We start from the raw sequence: 25,256 nt of genomic DNA on the forward strand, positions 1-25,256 counted from the left end.
TGGTGTGGAAGGTGAATGTTCCACATGAAAAATACACAGAAACATAAAACGTTAACAGGACACTGAAGAAACACTCAAAATGGTAAGGGAGAAATATGATGGTCTGAATGCTATACGTGGCAAGAAAATATGACAGTATTATTTAAAAGAGGATGGAATTTTGCACCAATGGAAAAATGTTAACTAAGATCAATGGAGATTGTGCACTCCTAGGCATGTTGTAGATGATATAATAAAATATGTGCATGTGAGCTATGCTCCTTTAGGACCAAGTGTGCAAGTTGAAGTTACAGGAAAATGTAGTTTCGACAATATGGCTACGAAAGTTCGCTCAATACTTAAGTCTTGCGAAGTATGTCAAAAAATTAAAGTACCTACTGTGCAGCATAAAGGGTTTATGCACAAATACTTCAAAAACCTGGAGGAATCTTGGCCTTTGACCTCTATAGATCCCTGCCTCAGTCTAAAGGAAATTTCACTCATATTTTAGTTGTGATGGACATTTCTCAAAATTTATACACCTTTACCCACTGAGAAAAGCTGATAGCAAAATTATAATTAATAAACTGAGAGAAGAATACTTTGGGAATACAGTTAAACCAGAGTGCATCTTCTGATACTTGCCCACAATTCCATCCACACACGTGGAAAGATTTTTAGACATGTTGCTATGTAGCTTATAAGCCCATTTCCAAACTTTCTGAGTGCCCTATGTGGGAGTTACGCCATTTGTTCCATGCCTATTGTAGCAAGAAACACACAATGTGGATTGATTGACTAACTGATTTCGAAATTGTGATGAACAGTTTAGCTCATGATTCAAAGGGGTTATCACCATGTGTTCTCTTTGGCAAGCAGCTGGCAGGCATATTTCATGAATGCATGAATTTTCCATAAGATGACGACATCATGCAAGAATAACATTTGAAAATCGCATCTTATACAATGAAGAATGAGCATCAGAAAGAAAGTTAGCACATGACAGAATCGTTAGGCCTACTACTTATAAAGTCAGAAATTTAATACTTATCCAAATGCACAAGAAATCATCAAGTATTGACGATGAAAAGAAGTTTCACCATTATCACATGGGCCATTTAGAATCAGAAAACTAGTACGTTCGTATTCAGTGGAAGCAGGAAGGATACAATCCGGTCAGTATCACAGTCTTCAATATTTGAAAACATCAGAATGAACCATTAGTGGGAAACAGTGCAAAGATAAAATTTTGTGAACAGTGTTATTGTGTTTACAGTGTTTTCAGTGAATAGCGAGTAGCTATGATGAGCTAGGATTAATAGACTGAAGTTGTTAGCTACAGTGAGCTAGGTTTAAGCAAATATTAATGGCATTAATGGCAATATTACATCAAAGAATGCTGCTGCAGACAATGTTTATAGCACATAATGCAAGGTTTTTTTCAGTAGGGGCTGCTGGTAAGACAAGGCAGTGCATGTGCAGCTTCTGTGTTATTGCACCACTGCACACGTTTTGTGTGTTCACATGTTGGTGATCCCTCATTGTCGCTATTCAAGAGCTGTTAGGTTGGCTAACTGTCTCAAGCAAGCAGGCTGCCAGCGAGCTGTGCAGATGCGCACAACCCGCATTTCATGTGTTTACTAATGCTGGCCAGGCGTAACATTGGTACGCTGTATAGAAAGGAGGCACTTATCGGTGCACGGAACCAAAGCTTTACCTGTTGATCGACCATGCACATAGTGTTTTGGCAACTGTGGACATATATTTGTCATTCCAGTTGCTGAAACAGTGATGAAGGAATCTTCAATCTCCTGCAGCATCCATACCACAGTCCCTGTTCATCGAGATATGATATAATTGCGTGTGATTAGCATCACATGATATACTTGGTTGGTTTAAAAGAGGGAGGGTGGGGAGAGAGAGGGGGGGAGGGGTGGCAAACTGCCAGGTCATCAGTCCCTCGTTCCAATTAAAATAATTCCACAAGGGTGGGAGTAAAATAATCAAGACATACAAAAAACAGCTGGAAGAAAGGAGAAAACCAGAAGAATGACAGAAGGGCAACAAACACTAAAACTGACAAAATTGGACAAGAGAAGAACAGAAAGACGAAAGAAACATGTAGACGAGATCAAAACAAGAGAGCAGATTACCATGGCTGGCTGACCATGAGAATAAAAAAGGAGATGTCAGCCACTCTGAAGCACATCAAAACCTCCACCCTAAAAGCACTAGGGTAGAGGACACAGAGGGACAAAGGACATACACTAAAGCTTAGATCAAATGATAAAACCCACCCTCACAAATAAAACATAAAACTAAAGCTGCTATTGAAGAATTGTTGCCCAACACCGAAGGCAGTGTGCTGGGAAAGTTAAAAGTCCACCAAAGAGTGGCTTAAAGTGGGCAGTCCAGCAAGAGATGGATGGCTGTCATTTGTGAGCCACAGCGAGACTGAGGTGGGTCCTCGCGACAGAGGGGGTAAACATGCGTTAGCCACGTATGGGCGATGCGGAGCAGCCAGAGGACAACTGATTCGCTGCGCGAGGACTGCATGGAGGACTTTCACATATTCGTAGTCTCCTTCATGACACGCAGTTTGTTGTGTGTACTATTATGCCATTCCACCTCTCAAAGACGAAAAACCCTGTGGCGTAAGATAGAACAGAACGCAGATCAGTATCGGAGATGCCCATCTCCAGAAGCGGTTTCCACTTAGCCCGTCGGCAAGTTAGTTACCTGGGATTCTGACATGTCCTGGGGTCCATACAAACAACACTGGACGACGGGACCGTTCCAGGGCATAGATGAACTCCTGAATGGATGCTGCCAAAGGATGACGAGGCTAGCACTGGTCAATAGCATGTAGGCTGCTCAAGGAGTCAGTACACAGGAGAAATGACTCGCCAGGGCATGAGCGGATGTGCTCAAGAGTACGAGATATGACCGCCAGCTCTGCAGTGAAAACACTGCAGCCATCTAGCAAGGAGTGTGGTCAATATGTCCTCCATGAACATATGCAAAGCCTATGTGACCATCAGCCATCGAGAAATCGGTGTAAACCACTTCATGGCCCCAGTACACGTCTCGGATCCAGAGAAAGTGATAGCAGAAAGCCACAGGGTTAGCGGAGTCCTTAGGGCCATGCGAAAGGTCCAGAAGAATCTGCGGCCTCGATATACACCATGGAGGTTTATGTGAATGGACCTCGAGGAGAGGTGGTAACGGGAAGGACTCTGATTCAGGCAGAACAGACCAGACGCAAACTGCAATCTTAAGCCCTGACCTGGGCTGCCGATGCGGGAGATGAACCACTGTGGTTGGGAAAAAGAGGCCGTAATTCGGATGCACAAGAGAACTACGAATGTGTGCAATGTAACTGGTGAGCAGCTGGGCATGACTAACCTCCAATGGAGGGACTCCGGCCTCCACCAGGACACTGGTCACTGGACTCGTTCTAAAAGCTCCTGTCCCTAGGCGAAGATCACAGTGGTGCACTGGAACGTGTAAACGCAATGCTGGGGGTGCCGCCGAACCATAAACCAGGCTCCCATGGTCAAAGAGGGAAATAACAAGGGCTCTGTAGAGCTGCAGCAGCATAGAGCAATATGCACCCCAGTTGGTGTCGTTCAGGCAGCAGAGGGCACTGTGGTGCTGTCAGCACTTCCGCTTAAGCTGCCGTAGATGAGGTAGCCAAGTCAATCGGGTGTCGAAAACCACTCCTAAGAGTCGATACGTCTCCACTACAGTCTGAGGATCATCATTAAGGTAAACTTCTGGTTCTGGACGAACGGCACGACGCCGACAGAAATGCACGACACATGACTTCGCAGCTGAAAACTGGAAGCTGTGGGCTAGAACCCATGACCGCGCCTTGTGAATGGCTACCTGTAGGTGTCACTCGGCAACGCCAGTATTTGAGGAGCAATATGAAATGCAGAAGTCATCCACATACAGAGAAGGTGAGATTGATGGCCCTACAGCTGCTGCTAGACCGATAATAGCCACTAAAAATAGAGACACTCAATACGGAGCCATGTGGAACACCATTCTCCTGAATACAGGGGAAACTATGGGAGGCACCAACTTGGACACAAAAAGTACAGAGTGACAGGAAGATTTGGATAAAAATCTGGAGCAGGGTCCAGAGACCCAACTCAAATAATGTGGCAAGGATATGATGTTGCCAGGTCTTTTGTTTGCTTTACGTAAGTCTCGGGCGGGGACTACTCAAGAGGATGTCGTTATCAGGAGAAAGAAAACGCGTTCTACGGATCGGAGCGTGGAATGTCAGATCCCTTAATCGGGCAGGTAGGTTAGAGAATTTAAAAAGGGAAATGGATAGGTTGAAGTTAGATATAGTGGGAATTAGTGAAGTTCGGTGGCAGGAGGAACAAGACTTCTGGTCAGGTGACTACAGGGTTATAAACACAAAATCAAATAGGGGTAATGCAGGAGTAGGTTTAATAATGAATAGGAAAATAGGAATGCGGGTAAGCTACTACAAACAGCATAGTGAACGCATTATTGTGGCCAAGATAGATACGAAGCCCACACCTACTACAGTAGTACAAGTTTATATGCCAACTAGCTCTGCAGATGACGAAGAAATTGAAGAAATGTATGATGAAATAAAAGAAATTATTCAGATAGTGAAGGGGGACGAAAATTTAATAGTCATGGGTGACTGGAATTCGAGTGTAGGAAAAGGGAGAGAAGGAAACATAGTAGGTGAATATGGATTGGGGGACAGAAATGAAAGAGGAAGCCGCCTGGTAGAATTTTGCACAGAGCACAACATAATCATAACTAACACTTGGTTTAAGAATCATGAAAGAAGGTTGTATACATGGAAGAACCCTGGAGATACTAAAAGGTATCAGATAGATTATATAATGGTAAGACAGAGATTTAGGAACCAGGTTTTAAATTGTAAGACATTTCCAGGGGCAGATGTGGACTCTGACCACAATCTATTGGTTATGACCTGTAGATTAAAACTGAAGAAACTGCAAAAAGGTGGGAATTTAAGGAGATGGGACCTGGATAAACTAAAAGAACCGGAGGTTGTACAGAGATTCAGGGAGAGCATAAGGGAGCGATTGACAGGAATGGGGGAAAGAAATACAGTAGAAGAAGAATGGGTAGCTTTGAGGGATGAAGTAGTGAAGGCAGCAGAGGATCAAGTAGGTAAAAAGACGAGGGCTAGTAGAAATCCTTGGGTAACAGAAGAAATATTGAATTTACTTGATGAAAGGAGAAAATATAAAAATGCAGTAAGTGAAACAGGCAAAAAGGTATACAAACGTCTCAAAAATGAGATCGACAGGAAGTGCAAAATGGCTAAGCAGGGATGGCTAGAGGACAAATGTAAGGATGTAGAGGCCTATCTCACTAGGGGTAAGATAGATACCGCTTACAGGAAAATTAAAGAGACCTTTGGAGATAAGAGAACGACTTGTATGAATATCAAGAGCTCAGATGGAAACCCAGTTCTAAGCAAAGAAGGGAAAGCAGAAAGGTGGAAGGAGTATATAGAGGGTCTATACAAGGGCGATGTACTTGAGGACAATATTATGGAAATGGAAGAGGATGTAGATGAAGATGAAATGGGAGATATGATACTGCGTGAAGAGTTTGACAGAGCACTGAAAGACCTGAGTCGAAACAAGGCCCCCGGAGTAGACAATATTCCATTGGAACTACTGACGGCTGTGGGAGAGCCAGTCCTGACAAAACTCTACCATCTGGTGAGCAAGATGTATGAAACAGGCGAAATACCCTCAGACTTCAAGAAGAATATAATAATTCCAATCCCAAAGAAAGCAGGTGTTGACAGACGTGAAAATTACCGAACTATCAGCTTAATAAGTCACAGCTGCAAAATACTAACACGAATTCTTTACAGACGAATGGAAAAACTAGTAGAAGCCAACCTCGGGGAAGATCAGATTGGATTCCGTAGAAACACTGGAACACGTGAGGCAATACTGACCTTATGACTTATCTTAGAAGAAAGACTAAGGAAAGGCAAACCTACGTTTCTAGCATTTGTAGACTTAGAGAAAGCTTTTGACAATGTTGACTGGAATACTCTCTTTCAAATTCTAAAGGTGGCAGGGGTAAAATACAGGGAGCGAAAGGCTATTTACAATTTGTACAGAAACCAGATGGCAGTTATAAGAGTCGAGGGACATGAAAGGGAAGCAGTGGTTGGGAAGGGAGTAAGACAGGGTTGTAGCCTCTCCCCGATGTTGTTCAATCTGTATGTTGAGCAAGCAGTAAAGGAAACAAAAGAAAAATTCGGAGTAGGTATTAAAATTCATGGAGAAGAAATAAAAACTTTGAGGTTCGCCGATGACATTGTAATTCTGTCAGAGACAGCCAAGGACTTGGAAGAGCAGTTGAATGGAATGGACAGTGTCTTGAAAGGAGGATATAAGATGAACATCAACAAAAGCAAAACAAGGATAATGGAATGTAGTCTAATTAAGTCGGGTGATGCTGAGGGAATTAGATTAGGAAACGAGGCACTTCAAGTAGTAAAGGAGTTTTGCTATTTGGGGAGCAAAATAACTGATGATGGTCGAAGTAGAGAGGATATAAAATGTAGGCTGGCAATGGCAAGGAAAGCGTTTCTGAAGAAGAGAAATTTGTTAACATCCAGTATTGATTTAAGTGTCATTTCTGAAAGTATTCGTATGGAGTGTAGCCATGTATGGAAGTGAAACATGGACGATAAATAGTTTGGACAAGAAGAGAATAGAAGCTTTCGAAATGTGGTGCTACAGAAGAATGCTGAAGATTAGATGGGTAGATCACATAACTAATGAGGAGGTATTGAATAGGATTGGGGAGAAGAGAAGTTTGTGGCACAACTTGACCAGAAGAAGGGATCGGTTGGTAGGACATGTTCTGAGGCATCAAGGGATCACCAATGCAGTATTGGAGGGCAGCGTGGAGGGTAAAAATCGTAGAGGGATACCAAGAGATGAATACACTAAGCAGATTCAGAAGGATGTAGGTTGCAGTAGGTACTGGGAGATGAAAAAGCTTGCACAGGATAGAGTAGCATGGAGAGCTGCATCAAACCAGTCTCAGGACTGAAGACCACAACAACAACAACAAGTCAAAGAAGATGGCAACCAGATGTTGGCATCTGGAAAAGGCTATCCGGATGGCAGGCTCAAGGGACACAAGATTATCAGTGGTAGAGCAACCCTGACGGAAGATGACCAGACATGAAACCAGCAGTCCACGTGACTCCAGGATCCAACACAACTGCTGACACACCACAAGTTCCAGCAGCTTACAAAGAAAGTTGGTGAGACCGATGGGCTGCTGACACACCATACGTTCCACAGCAGCTTACAAAGAAAGTTGGTGAGGCTGATGGGCCGGTAGCTGTACACATCAAGCGGGTTTTGACTGGATTTGAGCACCAGATTTATGGTGCTCTCCCGCTATTGTGATGGAAAGATGCCATCACACCAGGTCCAGTAGAAGATGAAGAGGAGATGGCGCTTGTAGTCAGACAGGATATGTGACTGTGGATCCAATCTGGCCTAGCAGCTGTGTCGGGGCAATGTGCGAGGGCGCTGAGGAGCTCCCACTCTGTAAATGGGGCGGTACAGTGTTCACTGTAGCATGTAGTAAACGAGAGGACTTTCCTTTCCATCTGCCGTTTGAAGGTGCAAAAGGTGGGGGGGCGGGGTAGTTCTCCGATGCAGAGGCTTGAGCACAGTGCTCAACAAAGTGCTCAGCAATTGCGTTTGCGTGGGTAGATAACACGCCACTGATGTTAATGCTAGGGACACCTGTTGGGGTCTGGTACCCAAATGACGTCTGATCATCGTCCAGACATGGGAAAGTGATGTATGGCACCCAATGGTTGACACATACCTCTCCTAACTCTCCTGTTTCCGTCATTTTATAAGCTGGCGAATGTGGGCACGGAGCTGCTTAAAGGCTATTAGGTGCTCTAGGGAAGGGTGCCACTTATGTTGCTGTAGAGCTCGCCGACACTCCTGACTTCCCGCGACTGCCGGGGGCATCCTAAAGAACAAGGGATCGCGTTTTGGGGAGATTCAGCAGTGACAGCAGAGGTGAAGGCTTCCCAGTCTGCCTTGTTTAAAGCCCATGTGGGTAGGCGTCCGTGGACATGATGCTGGGGGAGTGACAGGAAGATGGGAAAGTGGTCACTACCACACCGGTCTTCGTGTGCTCTCCAGTGGATAGATGGGAGAATGCCAGGGCTGCAATCTGAGAGATCAATGGGCGAATATGTGCCACGTGCCACACTGAAATGTGTGGGGGCACCCGTATTTAAGAGGCAGAGGTTGAGTTGAGACAGTAAATTTTTGACCTCCCTACCTTGGCCTGTAACCATGGCGCCACCCCACAAGGGGTTATGCACGTTGTCATCACTCAGAAGTAGGAAAGGTTTAGGGAGTTGATCAATCAGTGAAGCCAATACGTACAGGGGTACTGCACCATCTGGAGGGAGATATACATTGCAGACAGTTATTTCTTGTATCGTATGTATCCTGACAGCCACAGCTTCAAGTGGGGTTTGGAGGGGCACAGGTTCACTTCATACCTAATTCAGTATATAGATGCAGACTCCACATGACACTATTATATTCGCTACAGTTCTTGTAATATCCCCTGTAACCGTGAAGGACAGGGGTCTGCATTGCTGGAAACCAGTTTTCCTGGAGGGCAATGCAGAAAGCAGGTGTAAAGCTTAACAGTTGCCGTAGCTCAGCCAGATAGTGGAAAAAACTGCCAAATTCCGCTGGAGGATGACGTGATCGTGAGACTGGGAAGGCATGAAACATTCAATGAGGCAGTCTACACCTCAGGGTCACCTGCTGCCACCACGAGTACCTGTGCAATCAAAATCCATTGTCTCTGAGGGTCCAACGAGATCTAAGTCCTCAGCAGACGCCAGAATCTCCAGCTCATCCTCAGACACAAAGCTTGTAGTTAGTGGTGGTGTGGATGCCGCCGCAGTGCCTTGATTCTTGGAACCTTTTTCTTTTTAGGTTTCTCTTGCTGCTCCTTATTTTTGTCTGGTTGGGAGGGCTTCACTGATTCAGTCTCAGGGACTGAGGAGGACCATGAAGCCCTACAACCAGTTACCTGTGGTTGCTTCACAGCCACTGGCAGGTGTCAGCTTTGCCACTGGTAGGAACCTGGGAATGGAGTGACCCACAGGATCCCTTTCTGGCGAGAGGAGCCGAAACTTCTCCAGCTGAGAAGTGGGGACTGATGTCCCCAATGGTTGGGGGGTGTTGCTCCTGAAGTAGGTTGTGCAGGAGCAACAGGGAGGGAAGTGCCCCCTACTATCAAGGGGGCAGGTGGAGTTTGATGGCTCTGAGAGTCAACTGTATGCGGCAGAACGGAAGATGGTGGAACCGTTGTTGTAGCAGCGGTGTAGGTTGATGTAATATGCACAGGATGTAGCTTCTGATATTTTCTCTTAACCTCAGCGTAGGTCAGTCAGTCCAGGGTCTTGTATTCTATTATTTTCTTTCTTTCTGGAGAATCCTGCAATCTAGTGAACAAGGTGAATGGTGCTCTCCACAGCTGACACAGATGGGAGGCGGGGCACAGGGAGTATTGGGATGTGAAGGACGTCCACAATCTCGACATGTGACGCTGCAAGTACAGCGGGAAGACATATGGCCAAACTTCCAGCATTTAAAGCACCATATTGTGGGAGGGGAATAGGGCTTTACATCACAGCGGTAGACCATCACCTTGACCTTCTCGGGTAACTTATCACCGTCAAAGGCCAAGGTGAAGGCACTGGTGGCAACCTGATTATCTCTCAGAGCCTAGTGAACACACCGGACAAAATGGAACCTCGCCACTCTAAAATGGCGCGCAGCCCATCGTCAGACTGCAAAAGAAGGTCCCTGTGAAGTATGGTACCGTGGACCATATTTAATCTCTTATGGGGCATGATGGAAACAGAAACATTGCACACCTTGTCACAGGTGAGTAGTGCCCGTGACTGGGAGGGAGGATGCTGTTTTGATCAAGACCAACCCTGACCGCAGTTTGGACAAGCCCTCCATCTCCCCAAACTTGTCCTCTAAATGCTCCACAAAAAACTGAGGTTTCATTGACAATAAAGATTCCCGTTCATACGAGGTACTGGGGTGAATAAGCTTCACTGCCATGGTCGGGGACGGGGGGATGAACGATTTGGGATTTGGGGTCATATTTCTTAGCATTGAGCATTGAAGTTAGACCTTGATCACTTAGAGACTTCTGGTGTTTGACCACCAGCAAGAGATGACATACTACACTTCATGGTGTGTCATCCACCCTGATGCAACCCACTCTGACCAAGGACTCTCCCCACGGATGCCACCCAGTAGCAGCAGCAAAGGCCGTGGCAGGATGGCCATTGCTAGGAGTCCTGATGCCCCAGGGTGACTGGCATCTATTCTCTGGCATACATGGGGAGTTAGCGGCGCAGGCATCAGCAGTGTGAGCCCTGTGTGATCAGGGGGCTACAATCAACAGGGTACATGGTGGCCCCACCACAACGGACTGGTTACTATGCAGGATATCAGGCGCAAACAAGCTAAGAAGTCCATTATAGGTGACAGCGCAGAAAGCGATACTGCAGAGAGGATGGAGGAAAACACACCCAGGGGGGTGACCTCACTCAACAGCTGGAGAATGAGCAGAAGTGCAGATCCATGTTGACGAAGGATGGGAGAGGTCTGAGTGCTTGATGGACCATGCACCATGTAAGGGGCCCTTCCCCAATTGGCTTGCTCTTTGGCAAAATTTTGAAAAATGGAGGAAAAACCCTACAGGGGACCGTCACATAAAGGCCGAAACGTGTGAGACTCCTTTTAGTCACCTCTTTACGACAGGCAGGAATACCTCAGGCCTATTCTAACCCCCAGACCCACAGGGGGACTCATATAATAATGATTCTAAAGCAGAGTACCAATGTATATGTTTACTGTGATTATTCATCCCTTGCAGCGCTGATGCCACGCCCGTAGTGCAATTACTTGTTACAATCTACTCAAGATAAAGGGAGGCACCAAGAGCAGAGTACACAGGTAAGCGATTATCAGCAATTATGCACAGTGCAACAACAGTCTACTCTTAACTATGTTTTGATGTAAATATTGGATACCAATAACACAGAATATCCTGTTGTCAATACTATGATAAACATGCAAATAATCTGTGCACTGTGCGCCAAAGTAGTTCATTGCTCTTACAGTTTTCTTACTAAACCTGGGGTAATTTTAAGTAACTAGCAAAATCATAGCGTTTCCATACCCATCCTGTTTGTCTGAGTAATGGTAGACAGATTTACATTTCTTTATGTCACTAAATTTTAATAATTTAGCCACATTATATCTTTGTTTATGAGAACTATTGATTTTTTTCCATTATTACATGATGAGATTGGTTGCAGTGCATTCCTAGGGACAGTGAAGTCAAATGTGTAGGCCATTTCAGGCATGTTGTTTCATCTACCAGATCAGTAAATTCAAAATGGACTGTAATCAAACATACAGACAATTCAGAATATTGCTTCCATGATTTATTGATTTTTTTTATGTCTTCAAGTTCATGCATTTATATTGTGCATACTTATTGCTTCATAAATATGGTGATACATTAGCACCTTAGTGAAGTGATTGTCTCTCTCTCTCTGTAAAGTTAGTTAACTTTGCATAAGATATGTAAAATTCACCTTCCTGTTTGATTTCTTCTGACTGTAATATGAAAACTGCATGTCTCTATTTAATTTGTAAATATTAAAGTCTTGTTTTTGTGGGGATACAGGAGGGTATAATACTCTTTACATACCACTTTTGGATCGATAATGTGCAGGCAACAAAAGATACAATTGTAACTGTTGTGGAGCGACCTGAGCTTGGAGGCAGTAGCATTTAGGCACAGCTGATAGTCACTCACTGGGAGCAGTACAGTAAAGTACAGGCAGAGCTGGTAGTTGGTACAAATACGGTTATTGTGTAAGTTGGTACAAATACGGTTATTGTGTAAGGGCACACAGTTAGTCTGAAGTGTTCTTTAATTTTGTCCGTTAACATCGATGCTCATGTGTTTAATGAAATAAATATTGTACAGTAAGAGCTTAGTATTGCTAATTTCAATAGTATATTGCCCACATCACATACACTAACGAATAAAATTAACATTGGGAAAGCAGTATTTCCAATCTAAATCAATTAAATGCTCGCCATCCATTGGTAAAAAAAATGAGTGCTTGAAGCACAAACATGGGGAGTACCTTGCAAAGTGTAGGCCATGGAACATCACCATTATATGAAATGATAAACCTTCCAAATATTGGTGAATGGCATCCACCTACTGCTAAGCAATATGGGATGCCCTGCTGAAACCACGTGTTTTTGGCATCCTCATATTCGAAAAAGTAAGAGCCAATGGCATCATGACACTATACATGCACCGAACTGTAACCTTGTTGCTATACAATGGACACTCACGAGCCCGACAAGGATTTCCTGTGCTCAGAAATTATGTTTGCTAACATACCCGTTAACATGGAAGTGGGCTTCCCCAAGATCCGTATGTTAAGTACATTTGTGTCCTTGTTTATTTTGGAACATCCATTCCCTAAACTTCCAACACAAATGTGTCTTGTTGATCTAGTTGCAGTACACTGTAATTTACAGGTTTTGCACCTTAATTGGTGCAGTATTTTTTGCATGTTTCTCGACCCAACTCCTAGCTCAGATTCATGTTGTCAAATGGAGTGAGAAGAGTTCCTCTCTATGGAAACTAACAGCTGTAATGCTCTCTTGACTATGCACCATTTGTATCCCACCTGAAGGCACCCTTTTCAAGTCTGAAGCAGTTTCTTCAAAATTATGCACCAACATTGTACACACATTAGCAAATGGGACATGTCAATGAGATCTTGGGTGGTAAAGTTGACAAAACAACCTATGTGCAGCAATAACTATATCGTCCTGCTTGTAAAATGCTCTCACAATGATAGCATGTTCTGCACTGCTCCAATGCTGCACAATTACTAAATGGCAACATGTTCACAACTACACATTATTTCAAACAATTGCTGGCACTGCAATGCTGATGGCACTAATATTCAAAATTTCTCATTTCTCTGCACCATCCTGTACGTTAAACCATTTTATTTCAGCTCATGTCAGTTTCAGTATGTAATTTAAATGACTTTCTTCCTCTACAAAAATGTTCTATGCAATATTGTACATACCTTCAATTGTGATAGCTGGCTGCACAGTTCATTGCGATCCTCTAGCAACTGCTCTCTTGCTCTCTCTGCAACAACTGTGCTTACAAGAACTTCAAGCTCTTGTGCAACCCACTGTTGCACTTTTGCTGATGAGTTATGTTGATTACGGCGTTCATGTGCTGTCTTCTGCAGTGCCAAGGCATCCTAGAACCAAAGTTCCAAGACTCTAAATTCAAACAACAAAAGGTGTTATTTACATTGCAACGACTCTTGCACACTGACAGTTAAGCTCGAACATTTGATAAAACAATTGCTAGATATTGACATTATAAACTTTCCAATACTCTATAATGGCACATGAACTGTAGCCATGGGTTTTAGGTGATGTCATCCCTGGCTCATATTAGAAATTGTCAGCCACTGCCAGCAAGGTTAGTACCTGCACAAGGCTGCAGAGTGTCATATCACATTACATAGTGTACTGAGCTGGTGTTCTAGCTGTGAGAGATGGCAAAGAAAAGTATTGTCACTCACCATCATGGAGGGTCACTACAGGTGAGTTGTCACTGAGGCTGCCACCACCTGCCCTAAACCATTCAGTATAAATTGTTCACTGACGGACACATGCATGTATTCAGCTATTCAAAGTGGAGTTCAGTTCAAAGCAATGTTAATACACACCCCAGCCAAATTAATATTTAAATGGCATAATACAATAGTGTTTGGTTTCATTTAATTTTAAAGATGTGTGTGCCGCTATGAGTAGCTTGAACTGGAACAACTACATAGATAATGTTGTAGGGAAAGAAACCAAAGACGGTGGTTTATTGGCAGAACACTTCGAAAGTGCAACAGGTCTATTAAAGAGATTACTTATACTATATATTTCCATCCTCTTCTGGAGTATTGTTGCATGGTATGGGATTCCCTACTGGAAAACACTGACGAAGGCCATGAAAAAAGTTAAAAAAACATCAGCTCATTTTGTATTATTGGGAAACACCAGAGAAAGTGTCATGGGTATAACATGCGAGTTGTAGTGGCAGTCATTACAACAAAGGCAGTTGTCGTTATGGCAAGATCTTTCTCCTTCATACTTAAAAATATTTCGCTGGTGTACATCTACATATGGAGAAGTGATCATCATAATAAAAAAGAGAAATCGCAGCTCGTGCAGAAAGATTAAAGTGATTTTTTTTCCCCACTCACTGTTTTAGAGGGGAATAGAAGTAGCTTTAAGGTTATTTGATGAACTCTCTTCAAGTTACTTAGCTGTGAATTGCAGAGTGTCGTGTAAATGAATGCGTCATAAAATATATTTAATCACACGTAAGATGTGTCTAAATCTCTCACTATTTTATTCTATACACACTGAAAAACACAATAAAGTTGATAAGGAAGGGACTGGGAATCCATATAAAACAAGTGTTAAGAAATTTATCTCCATAACTACCCTTTGCATGTATCTCACTGATCTCTCAAATAACTACACTGCACTCAGATTTGTTTACATCAGCAGCAGCTCTCCTGGCCTGTTAAGTTGTACTTTTATCTATTTATTCTTGTCCTAAACATCACACAATAGGAACAATAAAATTATTTATTGAAATTATAATATAATGTATTAAAACTAATATAATTATTAAAACAGAGTCAAGAATTCGAAACAAAATATAACACTAATATTGCACGGAAAGTTCTGTTCGAGAGCAACGAATTACTTACGAATAAAGAGAGAACTCACCAAAAGGCAGAAGCACTGCCACGTCAACAGATACACGAACAAAAGATACAGAGCTTTGCTTTTCTAAATTTCGGAATGAAATTCCTTTCTCAAATTGTAGGAGAAAAACACACACACACACACACACACACACACACACACACACACACACACACACACACTATTGGGTGAGGGTTGGGGGGACAGCAAGTTAGGTTAGATTTATGCCAGGGAGGTTACAGGAGAGAAGGATGTGCTGTAAAGATAGCTCCCATCTGCACAGCTTAGAAAAACTGGTGGTGGTGGTGGTGAGGATCCAGATGGCACATGATGTGAAGCAGTCATTGAAATCTCACATGGTGTGACACTGGATGTTTGATGGTGGCCATTCATTGTGATTGACAATTGGTTGGCTGTCATACCAATGGAAAATGCTATGCAGTGGTTGCAGCAAAACTGGTATGTAACTGGCTTCTTACACAGGTGACCAGGTCTCTGATGGGGTAGGATAAACCTGTGATGGCACCAGAGTAGGAGGTACTGGATGTGTGGATAGGGCAGGTTTCGCATCTGTATCTTCCACAACGGCATAATCCCTGTAGCAGGGGATTAGGGGTGGGAGTAGCATAGGGATGGACTAGAATGTTATGGAGGTTGAGTGGGCAGTGGAACACCACTTTGGGAGGGGATGGAAGTAATTTGGATAGGATGCCCTTCATTTCAGGGTCTGGTGAAAGATAATCAAAGCCCTGACAAGGGACATGGTTCAGTCGTTCCAGTCCAAGGGGGGGACTAACAATCTTGGGTGCCCCATTGTGGCTGACTACAGTGTCCCCACCGAAATAATCTCAGTCCTTGTTGACCAACATCTGCAACCATTTGTCTGAAACCTAGCATCCAACATTAAAGATACCAACTATTTCCTGCAGCGGCTCTCCACCATCCCCACACACTTACCTCCCAGATCCCTACTCGTCACTGTAGATGCAATCTCCTCATACACCAACATCCCTCATGCCCATGGCCTTGCCACGATATAACACTACATCTCCCAACACCCTGCAGATTCCAAAGCCACCACTTCATTCCTTGTACACCTAACCAATTATAAAATGGTTCAAATGGCTCTGAGCACTATGGGACTCAACTGCTGAGGTCATAAGTCCCATAGAACTTAGAACTACTTAAACCTAACCAACCTAAGGACACCACACACATCTATGCCCGAGGCAGGATTCGAACCTGCGACCGTAGCGGTCACGCGGTTCCAGACTGTAGCGCCTAGAAACGCTCGGCCACCAGTGGACGGCTAACCAATTACATCCTAACCAATAACTACATCAACTCTGAAAGGCAGGTACACAAATAAAATCGTGGCAAACCTGTGGGCATCTGCATGGCATCCTCCTATGTCAACCTCTTCATGGGCCACTTAGAGGAAACATTCCTAGGCTCCCAAAACCCCTGGTCTGGTTCAGGTTTATTGATGGCACATTTATAATCTGGACCCCAAGACCAGGACACCTTATCCTCATTCCTCCAAAATCTCATCATCTCTCCAATACACTTCACCTAGTCCTCCACCACCCATCATGCCATCTTCCTAGATGTGGATCTCCTCCTCTCAGATGGCTGAGTCCACACCTCAGTCCACATCAAACCCAATAACAGTACTTGCACTCTAACAGCCGACACCCCCTCCATGCCAAAAAATCGCTCCCATACAGCCTGGCTAACCTTGGCAGACGCATCTGCAGTGATGAGAACTCCCTCACCCAGTATGCTCACGGCCTTACATAGGCCTTCACAGACAAGCCATTACACCCCCCCCCCCCCCCCAAGAAATAATACATAAACAGATCTTCCGTGCCATATCCCCCCCCCCCCCACACACACACGATCCTCACATCCATCCCAAGAACCACTCAAGAAGAAGAGGCCCCCCTTGTCACCCAATACCACCTGGGACTGGAACGACTGAGCCACATCCTTCATCAGGGCTTTGATTATCTATCATCATGCCCAAAATGAGGGACATCCTACCCAACATACTTCCATCCCCTCCCACAGTGGTGTGCCACTGTTCACCCAATCTCCACTACATCTTAGCCCATCCCTATGCCACTCCCATCCCCAATCCCCTGACACAGGGATCATACCCTAGCAGAAGACCCATATGCAAGACATGCCTTATTCACCAACCCAGCACCACCTACTCCAGTCCCGCTGTAGGAAAGCAGCCTACTCATGCCGTAATAAATTCATATCAGTCTTTCCATTGTGTGCCAGCCAGTCTACTGTAACTAGCTCTGACGTCTTAAATGTTGCGCAATACTTTAAAAATCAAGTAAATAACCTGAAACGTTTCTAGCATATCAGGAGTAATAGTAAATCAGTACGTGTTGAATGTCAGTTCAATAACTTTAACCATTTTCGAAATTTGGACGTTTTTCTGTAAAAATCATTGGCGCAACAGAAAAGAGCTAGAGACTTAAAAATTTATATTTAGATTCCTTTTTCATAATAATTTAATAGAAACAGTCTTCTGGATCTCACAAATTAAGATTATAGTGGAAATTCATGATTCTCCGGTTTTTGTCTGAAAAATTAAGGAAGCAAGATAGATTAAGTAGGCTAATGAATAAGGCTAGGATGTTTAAATTTAAGTAGAATGGAGATCTGCTATAATCATAAAGATGTGAGAAGTTTCAACTCAATGACTATAAAACTATAGCGATAGCGTATCTCCAAAGGGCAGGTTCAGAGCTCGTCTACTGCGTGTAGTGTAATTACATTAATTCTCTCGCCCAAAATATTTGACTTAGCCACGTCAAACTTTTATTATGATTACTTACCTGTGTGCTGATTGCACATTTAAATTGAGAGCTTCATCGGCCATCAGCAAAAGAAGCTATGATTTATTCAATAATTTGATGTGGTGCATTACTAGCCCAGCGGCTAGTCGGCAGAGCCAATTTGATCAGGCGTTCCCTTAGCCGTCCGCACCGCGGCTTTATATATAAGAACGCTGCGCGAGGAAGAAAGGCCCCAGTTCTCTCCAGACGCTGAATAGCACACCATCTGTGTCGGCAGTCGCGTCGGGTCAGTACCATTTCTATAAACAGCCTCGGATGCCGTATTAAGTTACTCGGGATACGCGTAACCATGAAATCATTTTCGAGTGAAGTGTTAATTCTGGGATGACTTTAATTATCTATCTTCAGTTTGCGTATGTCGTATTTTCACGTGCCGTCGCGGGACAAAAATTCTACCACTATTTAGCGTGGCATTTGATGAACCTGATCATCAAATTACGGCGAGCATCAGTGCATTAGACTCTGAACTGCTCTGTTAGTCAGATTGTGTGGATTATTTTTTTTCATCTGTGACTTTCAGAATATAGAGAACGTTTTTACACGATCGTTTTTGATTATGAATCCCAGACAATCTCCTAATTCCTCAGAGCTATAAGTGTATTTCTCAGATGAAGTGGGCACTAGGAATTCTAATTACAGGCTTCACATTTTGCTAATCACTTTCTGGTTGCCAAAATTGTAGTTAGAGAGCCAGTGTTGAGAACGGCAAAACAACAGCATAAATAATAGGAACATTATAAACAACATAATTCCACCAGCCGCCCCACATATGGTGCATCGGCCGGGAAAAACAAACAAAACGTTATTTCATTTAACAGCATTCATTCCACCCGCCGCCCCCCACCGTCACAGGCTTATCCTAACCCATCAGAAGCCGGGCCAATTATGACAGCAGCTATGTTATATACCAGCTCAGCTGCAACCACTACACAGCGTTTTACATCGATATGACAACCAACCAGCTGTTAACTAGAATGAATGGCCACTGTAAAACTGTTGCCAAAAATTAAGGTGGACTGCCCAATGGCACAACATGCAAGACTTCAATGGCTGCTTCACAACCTGTGCCATCTGGATCCTCCCCACTGCCACCAGGTTTCCTCAGCTGTACAGATGGGAGCTATCCTTACAGCACATCCTTCACGCAAGTAATCTAACCTAACCTAACTCACTGTCCCCCCCAGCCCCCACTCAGTAGTGTGTGTGTGTGTGTGTGTGTGTGTGTGTGTGTGTGTGTGTGTGTGTGTGTGTGTGTGTGTGTTTTTTTTTTATTCCTCCTACAGCTTGAGAAAGGAATTTTATTCCAAAAGCCAGCAAAGCAAAGCTCTGTACCTTTTGTTCATGTACCTGTCGATGGCATAACGCTTCCGCCTTTCAGTGAGTCGTCTCTCTATTCATAAATATTTGTTATAGCACAAATATGTCATGTGGTAACGAAAGTGGTGCTCACCGTGGTTTCTACATATTCAAATTCCACAATTATCCCGAAAAAGCAGCAGCCTGAATAGCTTTATTGTTTGCTGTAACCAAGTTGTCTAAGTTGCATGGTCAATCCCCAATTTTTTGCAGATTAGCAAGTGTGATTCACGTTGCAGTTCGCCATATTCACAGCATTCATCAGTTCAAATGTAGTCCCATTTTTTTTTTTTCCAAATTTTATTTACACTGTGATGTGCCTGTCCTTGGGCAATTCAGGGCTTTCCAAGTTGTGTAAGGGAGTTCAAAACCCCCTACAAAATTCCTCCATGAAGTACAGGTCTATTTGGTGCTTATCAGATGGTAATGATGTTGCTTTGACTGACTGTGAAAAGCTCTTTCTTGATTTCAGTCCCAGCAGGTGAGTAATACTTGCAAATATTGGGTGTCTGGGATCTACCTCTCACTTTTGTTATTGAACCTGTGCAACCTTTCTTCGCCTTATTTCTGGGGGAGCTATGCCCATAAGTTGACATCTGATTCACAGGGATTGGCCAAATACATCCTCTAATGATACATCCTGTTTTGTTCAAGACTGCATCCACTCGTTTTGCATGATAAGAGCTCACCACATGGTGCCACATACTGTGAAATGGAAAAACACAACGACCAACAAAAAATGAACTTATTAATTGTGCTCCTCATCTGCTGCTTGTCAGTTTCTGCATTATGTTTTCTGGGTGCATGCATTCATTTTTGTACTCGACAGTGGTCCTGCGTTCAGTTGTGTGACAGGTTACTACGTAACACATTCAAATCATCTGATTACTTCCTGGGAAGTAGAAATTAGTAATGATAACATTTACATGACTTGGCGCTCAAATACATACATAAAAATTGTTTACCAGATAGTCAATGTGTTCCTCAAAAGCAGTATTGTCTAGACTGTGTAAACAGATTGATTCTGTATCAGTGGTAATCGTTATTTCTGTACAACAGCTTTCTCTGATACTTCACTCCAAATTTCTCATCATCATGCAATGCCATAGATGATAAACTGAAGGGTCCTTAAACCGTCAATAATTACTTCTTTTTAGACAAATGCGATCAGAACAATTTATCAGGACAGATAACTAAGTCAACAATAAACCATCCAGAATTTTTAAGTTTATCTACATGAGCTATCAACACTAGGGCAGCAGTCTACAGAGGACATTCTCTACCATTCAAATAATATGTTGTTGTTCGTGTCAATGGTCTATCGGAAAATGGCATGCTGTTTTAAATATCAACGTCCTGTGTTAAGAAGTCACTCATTCTCTGATACCTTCATTACATACTTGACATGTACGCTGAAAGTACACTTAATTGAAGCACAGTCATAATGTATTTCACCTCCTAATAGGACAAACATAGCATTTCAGTCCCAAATTTCTTGCATCAAATGTATTGTCTGACTATGGACAACTTATGATCCAGAGCTCTCCAGGACACCCATTGACATTACCTTCACATTGCCACAACTTCCTCTGATCTCTAGTGCTTGTGCTTCTGCTCATTACTTTAGAGAGTATAAAGCATTGTTGTGCAATTTTCTGTGAAGAGCATCCAATACAAAATGAATGCCAAGGGGAGCTAGTTTGATAGAGGTGCGGATTGAATTTTAGATACCTGAATGGATGGACTGATCATGTACTTAAAATAGATGCAAATGATACAGCTGTTATTAAACCACATTTAGTCTAGAACTGTCTTTTTGGGAGCTACATGGAGCATGAGAGAGAGAGAGAGAGAGAGAGAGAGAGAGAGAGAGAGAGAGAGAGAGAAATTTCACACTTTTTGGCAATTGCTCATCTGAGATCCAGCACGAGAAGTGATTAAAATTTACCTGAAAATTCTAATGAATCAAACATTTATCATTATTAGCTTACATAGGATGCAGGTACAAAATGAAACCAAAAAGTTGCAGGAAAGAAAAGAAGTTTAGTGTAACATCCCACCAACAAGTTCACTAGAAACAGAGAAACTCTGATTACAGAGAAATGTGGAGGGAAATTGGACTTGCTACTTCAAAGAAACCACTGTGGTGGGTGCTTCAAGCAATGTAGGGAAATTACAGGAAACCAAAATCTGGATTATGGGATTGTGATTTGAGCTGCTGTCCTCTAGGTCCAGTATCTTACCACTGTGCCACCTTGCTGGAGGAGTGAGGTTATGAGATTTCAGAACACAAAACTGTTCTGTCTAACCCACATTTATTTTGCTAATTGCTGTAGTGACTAACAAAAAGATAACCAGAATCAATCCCAAACTGTAACACTGAATAACTATGCATTTTTTTCTGCATTCAGTTCCAACAGTTAACTGACGACACCTGATAAAAGCCTGAAGTTCATTCAGGAGCAACTGAGAATTTAGTCTCTTTTCTGCCACATGGACTAAAATTATTGTTGGCATTATCAAACAAATCATTCATTTGTAGATAGTGCACTGCTAAAATTAAGTGTGTTCTCACACTTACATCTCAACAGTTTCACATAAATGTTCGGACAGCTTAAATGATATCAGCAGTGCGAAATGACTGGCATCCAAATAAGAAAAAAATTGCACTAACTGCAAGACACTGGACAGAAACCAAGCAAATCTCTGATTACTAAACAACCACATCTTAATTTACAGTACATTTTGCTATTACAGGGTGTATACGTGGACAAGCAAAAAAATTTCCTGGGTTTTTCCCGGATTTCCCGGTTGAAAATACACTTTCCCCCGGTTGACAGTATATTTTCCCTTATCAATCCTTTGAATGGTTATGGTTTTATAGATGGGCATACAATTTCCCGGCACTTAGGAAACAAAACTCAAGGAAAAAGACACGCTTTTGGAAATATCTTTGATGTGCAGCAACATGTAGCTGCGTATTTTCGTATTACAACAGCACACATTGGAGTTCCACCAAACACCGCATGTTACATTCAGAATCATTGATATCGAGATTTCGATGCGCTTTTGTAAGCCGTTCGTAGCTCATGTCACGTGATCTCGCCAGCCGATGACAGCAGATGTTCAGAGTGTAGGACACGTGATGTAGTCAGCCAACAGCAACATCACTGTTAAGTAGCACGAACACACAAACAGGGAAAGTTAATAGTTTAAATTAATATACTTAGTGTTGCTACAAGAAAAGAAAAGCTTTCATATATAATATTAGTCTCAAGCTGCAAGAGAAGCTAAGCTTTCACATATTATGTTCATCTTTTTCGCGCGCGTTACACTTTAAGATATATCACACAAATGTGCCAGTAAAATTTTTAATAATGACATAAATGTCTGATCTTCAGGGTTCAAAATTCTTCTAAATAGCTAGTCATCGAAGAGTTGATTTTTAAATGAGAGTCAAACGCTCTGTGATTTAATAAATTCGTGGTACATTCGTGCACATAGCTCAACGTATGTAAAAGGATATTTGCTTTGAAAGTAACGCTTTTCAAACCACCATTCGCAATATTTTCCCGCGACCTGTTAGAAATAGGTTCGTTTCAGCAGTTGCCAGAGAGCGCAGGTAACAGGCAACATCGCGCTTGGGTAGCTATCATGACGTAAGAAGCCCGTATGTACGTATGTGTAAAACATTGAAAGATCATACATTATGTCATAAAAGAAACAAGACAGTAGAGGATACTGAAAGAGTATCGGAATTACGTGAACCATATTAAAATGTGCACATTTAAAGTGCATACTTAAAGGGCACATTCGTATGTCCAGATTCCCAATGAAATAGACCTCAGGTTGACAGAGGAGATAGAGAAGATCCAAAGAAGAGCGGCGCGTTTCGTCACAGGGTTATTTGGTAACCGTGATAGCGTTACGGAGATCTTTAACAAACTCAAGTGGCAGACTCTGCAAGAGAGGCGCTCTGCATCGCGGTGTAGCTTGCTCGCCAGGTTTCGAGAGGGTGCGTTTCTGGATGAGGTATCGAATATATTGCTTCCCCCTACTTATACCTCCCGAGGAGATCACAAATGTAAAATTAGAGAGATTAGAGCGCGCACGGAAGCTTTCAGACAGTCGTTCTTCCCGCGAACCATACGCGACTGGAACAGGAAAGGGAGGTAATGACAGTGGCACATAAAGTGCCCTCCGCCACACACTGTTGGATGGCTTGCGGAGTATAAATGTAGATGTAGATATTAAGCTTTTCAGTGTGATTTTTGGGATGTAAATTTTCTTGGAGAACCAGTACTGTATTATATCATGTTTGGGTCTTTAAAATAGCATAATGCCATACATGCTAGAAAATGAAAATGTGAACTTGAAATGCAGCGAACAGTCGAAACTAGCCAGTACTGTGGAATTAAACATTTCCTTTCAAATACATTGACTGCCTCTGTGCAAAAGGTTAACAAAAGCCTAATTTCTTTAGCAAACAGACAAAAATAACTTCATTGTTCCGCAAGGCGATTAATGTTTGACTGTCAGAAAGGTGGAAATAAAATAAAATCTGAAACTAATGGCATATTTCAGCCTTCCGTGATTATGTGAATGTGTTATAATACACTTGATAGCTCCTGGCCACAGATATCCGTTTCTTTATTATTATTATTATTATTTGACATGAGAGTAAACGAAGGGGAAACAGCAAAATCACTAAATGTAAACATGGGTCATGGGGAAACTACGCAACTATAGCTCAAACTACTTTGCCCATCAGCCCTGGATCTACAACATTTGCGAACCGGGCCAATATTAAAAAAATCGAATTTTCAAAATATGTTTATCTTGTAGTGCAGATCTTTCTGAGAAGTCTGGAACATAAAACATATGTATTCGAGGAAATGTAAGACATATTATTTGGTTTTAAGTATGCCAAAGTGCAGTGCCACACCTCTTCATAAAGCATTTTTCTACCGCACGTCCAAACTATATTCAGGAGGATGGAAATTGAAATGTCCTGTGGCACCTCTCCTGCTCCCAATCGGCCGGTCTGACAGCCTACCCCACTTTAAAAAAATCTCACAATTAATAGCAGATGGGATTATTTGTAATCGAGAGAACAAGAACTCTTCAGAAAATCTGAACTCTTTATTGCCTAATAGCTAATAATTTGCTGTTTTGTGAGACATAAAATTAAATATAGGACGTATAAAACCAATACTGACAAGAGATAAGCAAGAAATTACACATTTCTTCAAACCTTAGCTCCTAGCATTTTTTTCTCTCTATCTTGCTACAGCTTTACATGCTTTCCTTTCTGCTAAAGAATCTATTACCTCATCAAAGTTCGTCAAATGTTTTGCTACATGAAAAATCGAAATGTCGTTATCTAATACTGAAAAAGCTGTTAATACGAATAATACCCAAGACTGGTGTGGTTTCTCGATCTGATTACGTCTATTTTGTCACTGTCTGCTAGATAAAACAAAATAGGCCTTTCTAATATGGCAGCAATTTTGTAACACACCAAATAAACGAGACTGTTATGGCACAAATGGCCATTTTTATAACACGACAGAATATAATCCAATAAGTACCAATATCAAATGCCTATTAGGCCTACTACAAGCAAAAAGCTTTATGTTAGGAGGTAAGATTCACATTTCATTCATACGCACCAGCTTCTCAAGCATGAGGTCAAAAAGTAGTATTACGAAATTTTTATATAAATTTGGAATCGTCTTATTCTTCCATAATTTGTGTGATGTCCCCATTTCTTCTCCTTCCTCGTTGTAACAAACAATCTTGTCATCACCAATTCTGTAGCTACTGCTGCCACTGTCAAAATTTGTTCGCCGATTAACTTCACTAACCCTGCCAGAATAACAGGTTTAGTTATCCCACGATTATTTTCTGGTTAGGCGTTATTACGTATTCAAACAACACGTTTTCTGCGTTACTTCCAGAATAGAACTTATGCAGCTGCTAGCCGGGGACTGTACTACTGGTCCTTATTAGTGTAGTGATCTGGCCAAAAATTTTCTGTCAAAATTTCGTTTTCTTGGATACACCGAGAAGA

General features: G+C 42.5%; 1 protein-coding gene across 1 annotated transcript in view; it reads right to left on the bottom strand.

Moving 5' to 3' along the window:
• The window catches only part of LOC126481492 (chromosome-associated kinesin KIF4A), a 295,063-nt gene that overhangs the window by 59,704 nt on the left and 210,103 nt on the right, over positions 1 to 25,256 (bottom strand). The window contains exon 13 of the mRNA XM_050105274.1: positions 13,250 to 13,432. Within this exon, the coding sequence (XP_049961231.1) occupies positions 13,250 to 13,432 (183 nt within the window). The remainder of the gene's footprint in view (positions 1 to 13,249; positions 13,433 to 25,256) is intronic.

This window comes from Schistocerca serialis, chromosome 5, assembly GCF_023864345.2.
Source record: "Schistocerca serialis cubense isolate TAMUIC-IGC-003099 chromosome 5, iqSchSeri2.2, whole genome shotgun sequence".
NCBI classification, from domain to species: Eukaryota; Metazoa; Arthropoda; class Insecta; order Orthoptera; family Acrididae; genus Schistocerca; species Schistocerca serialis.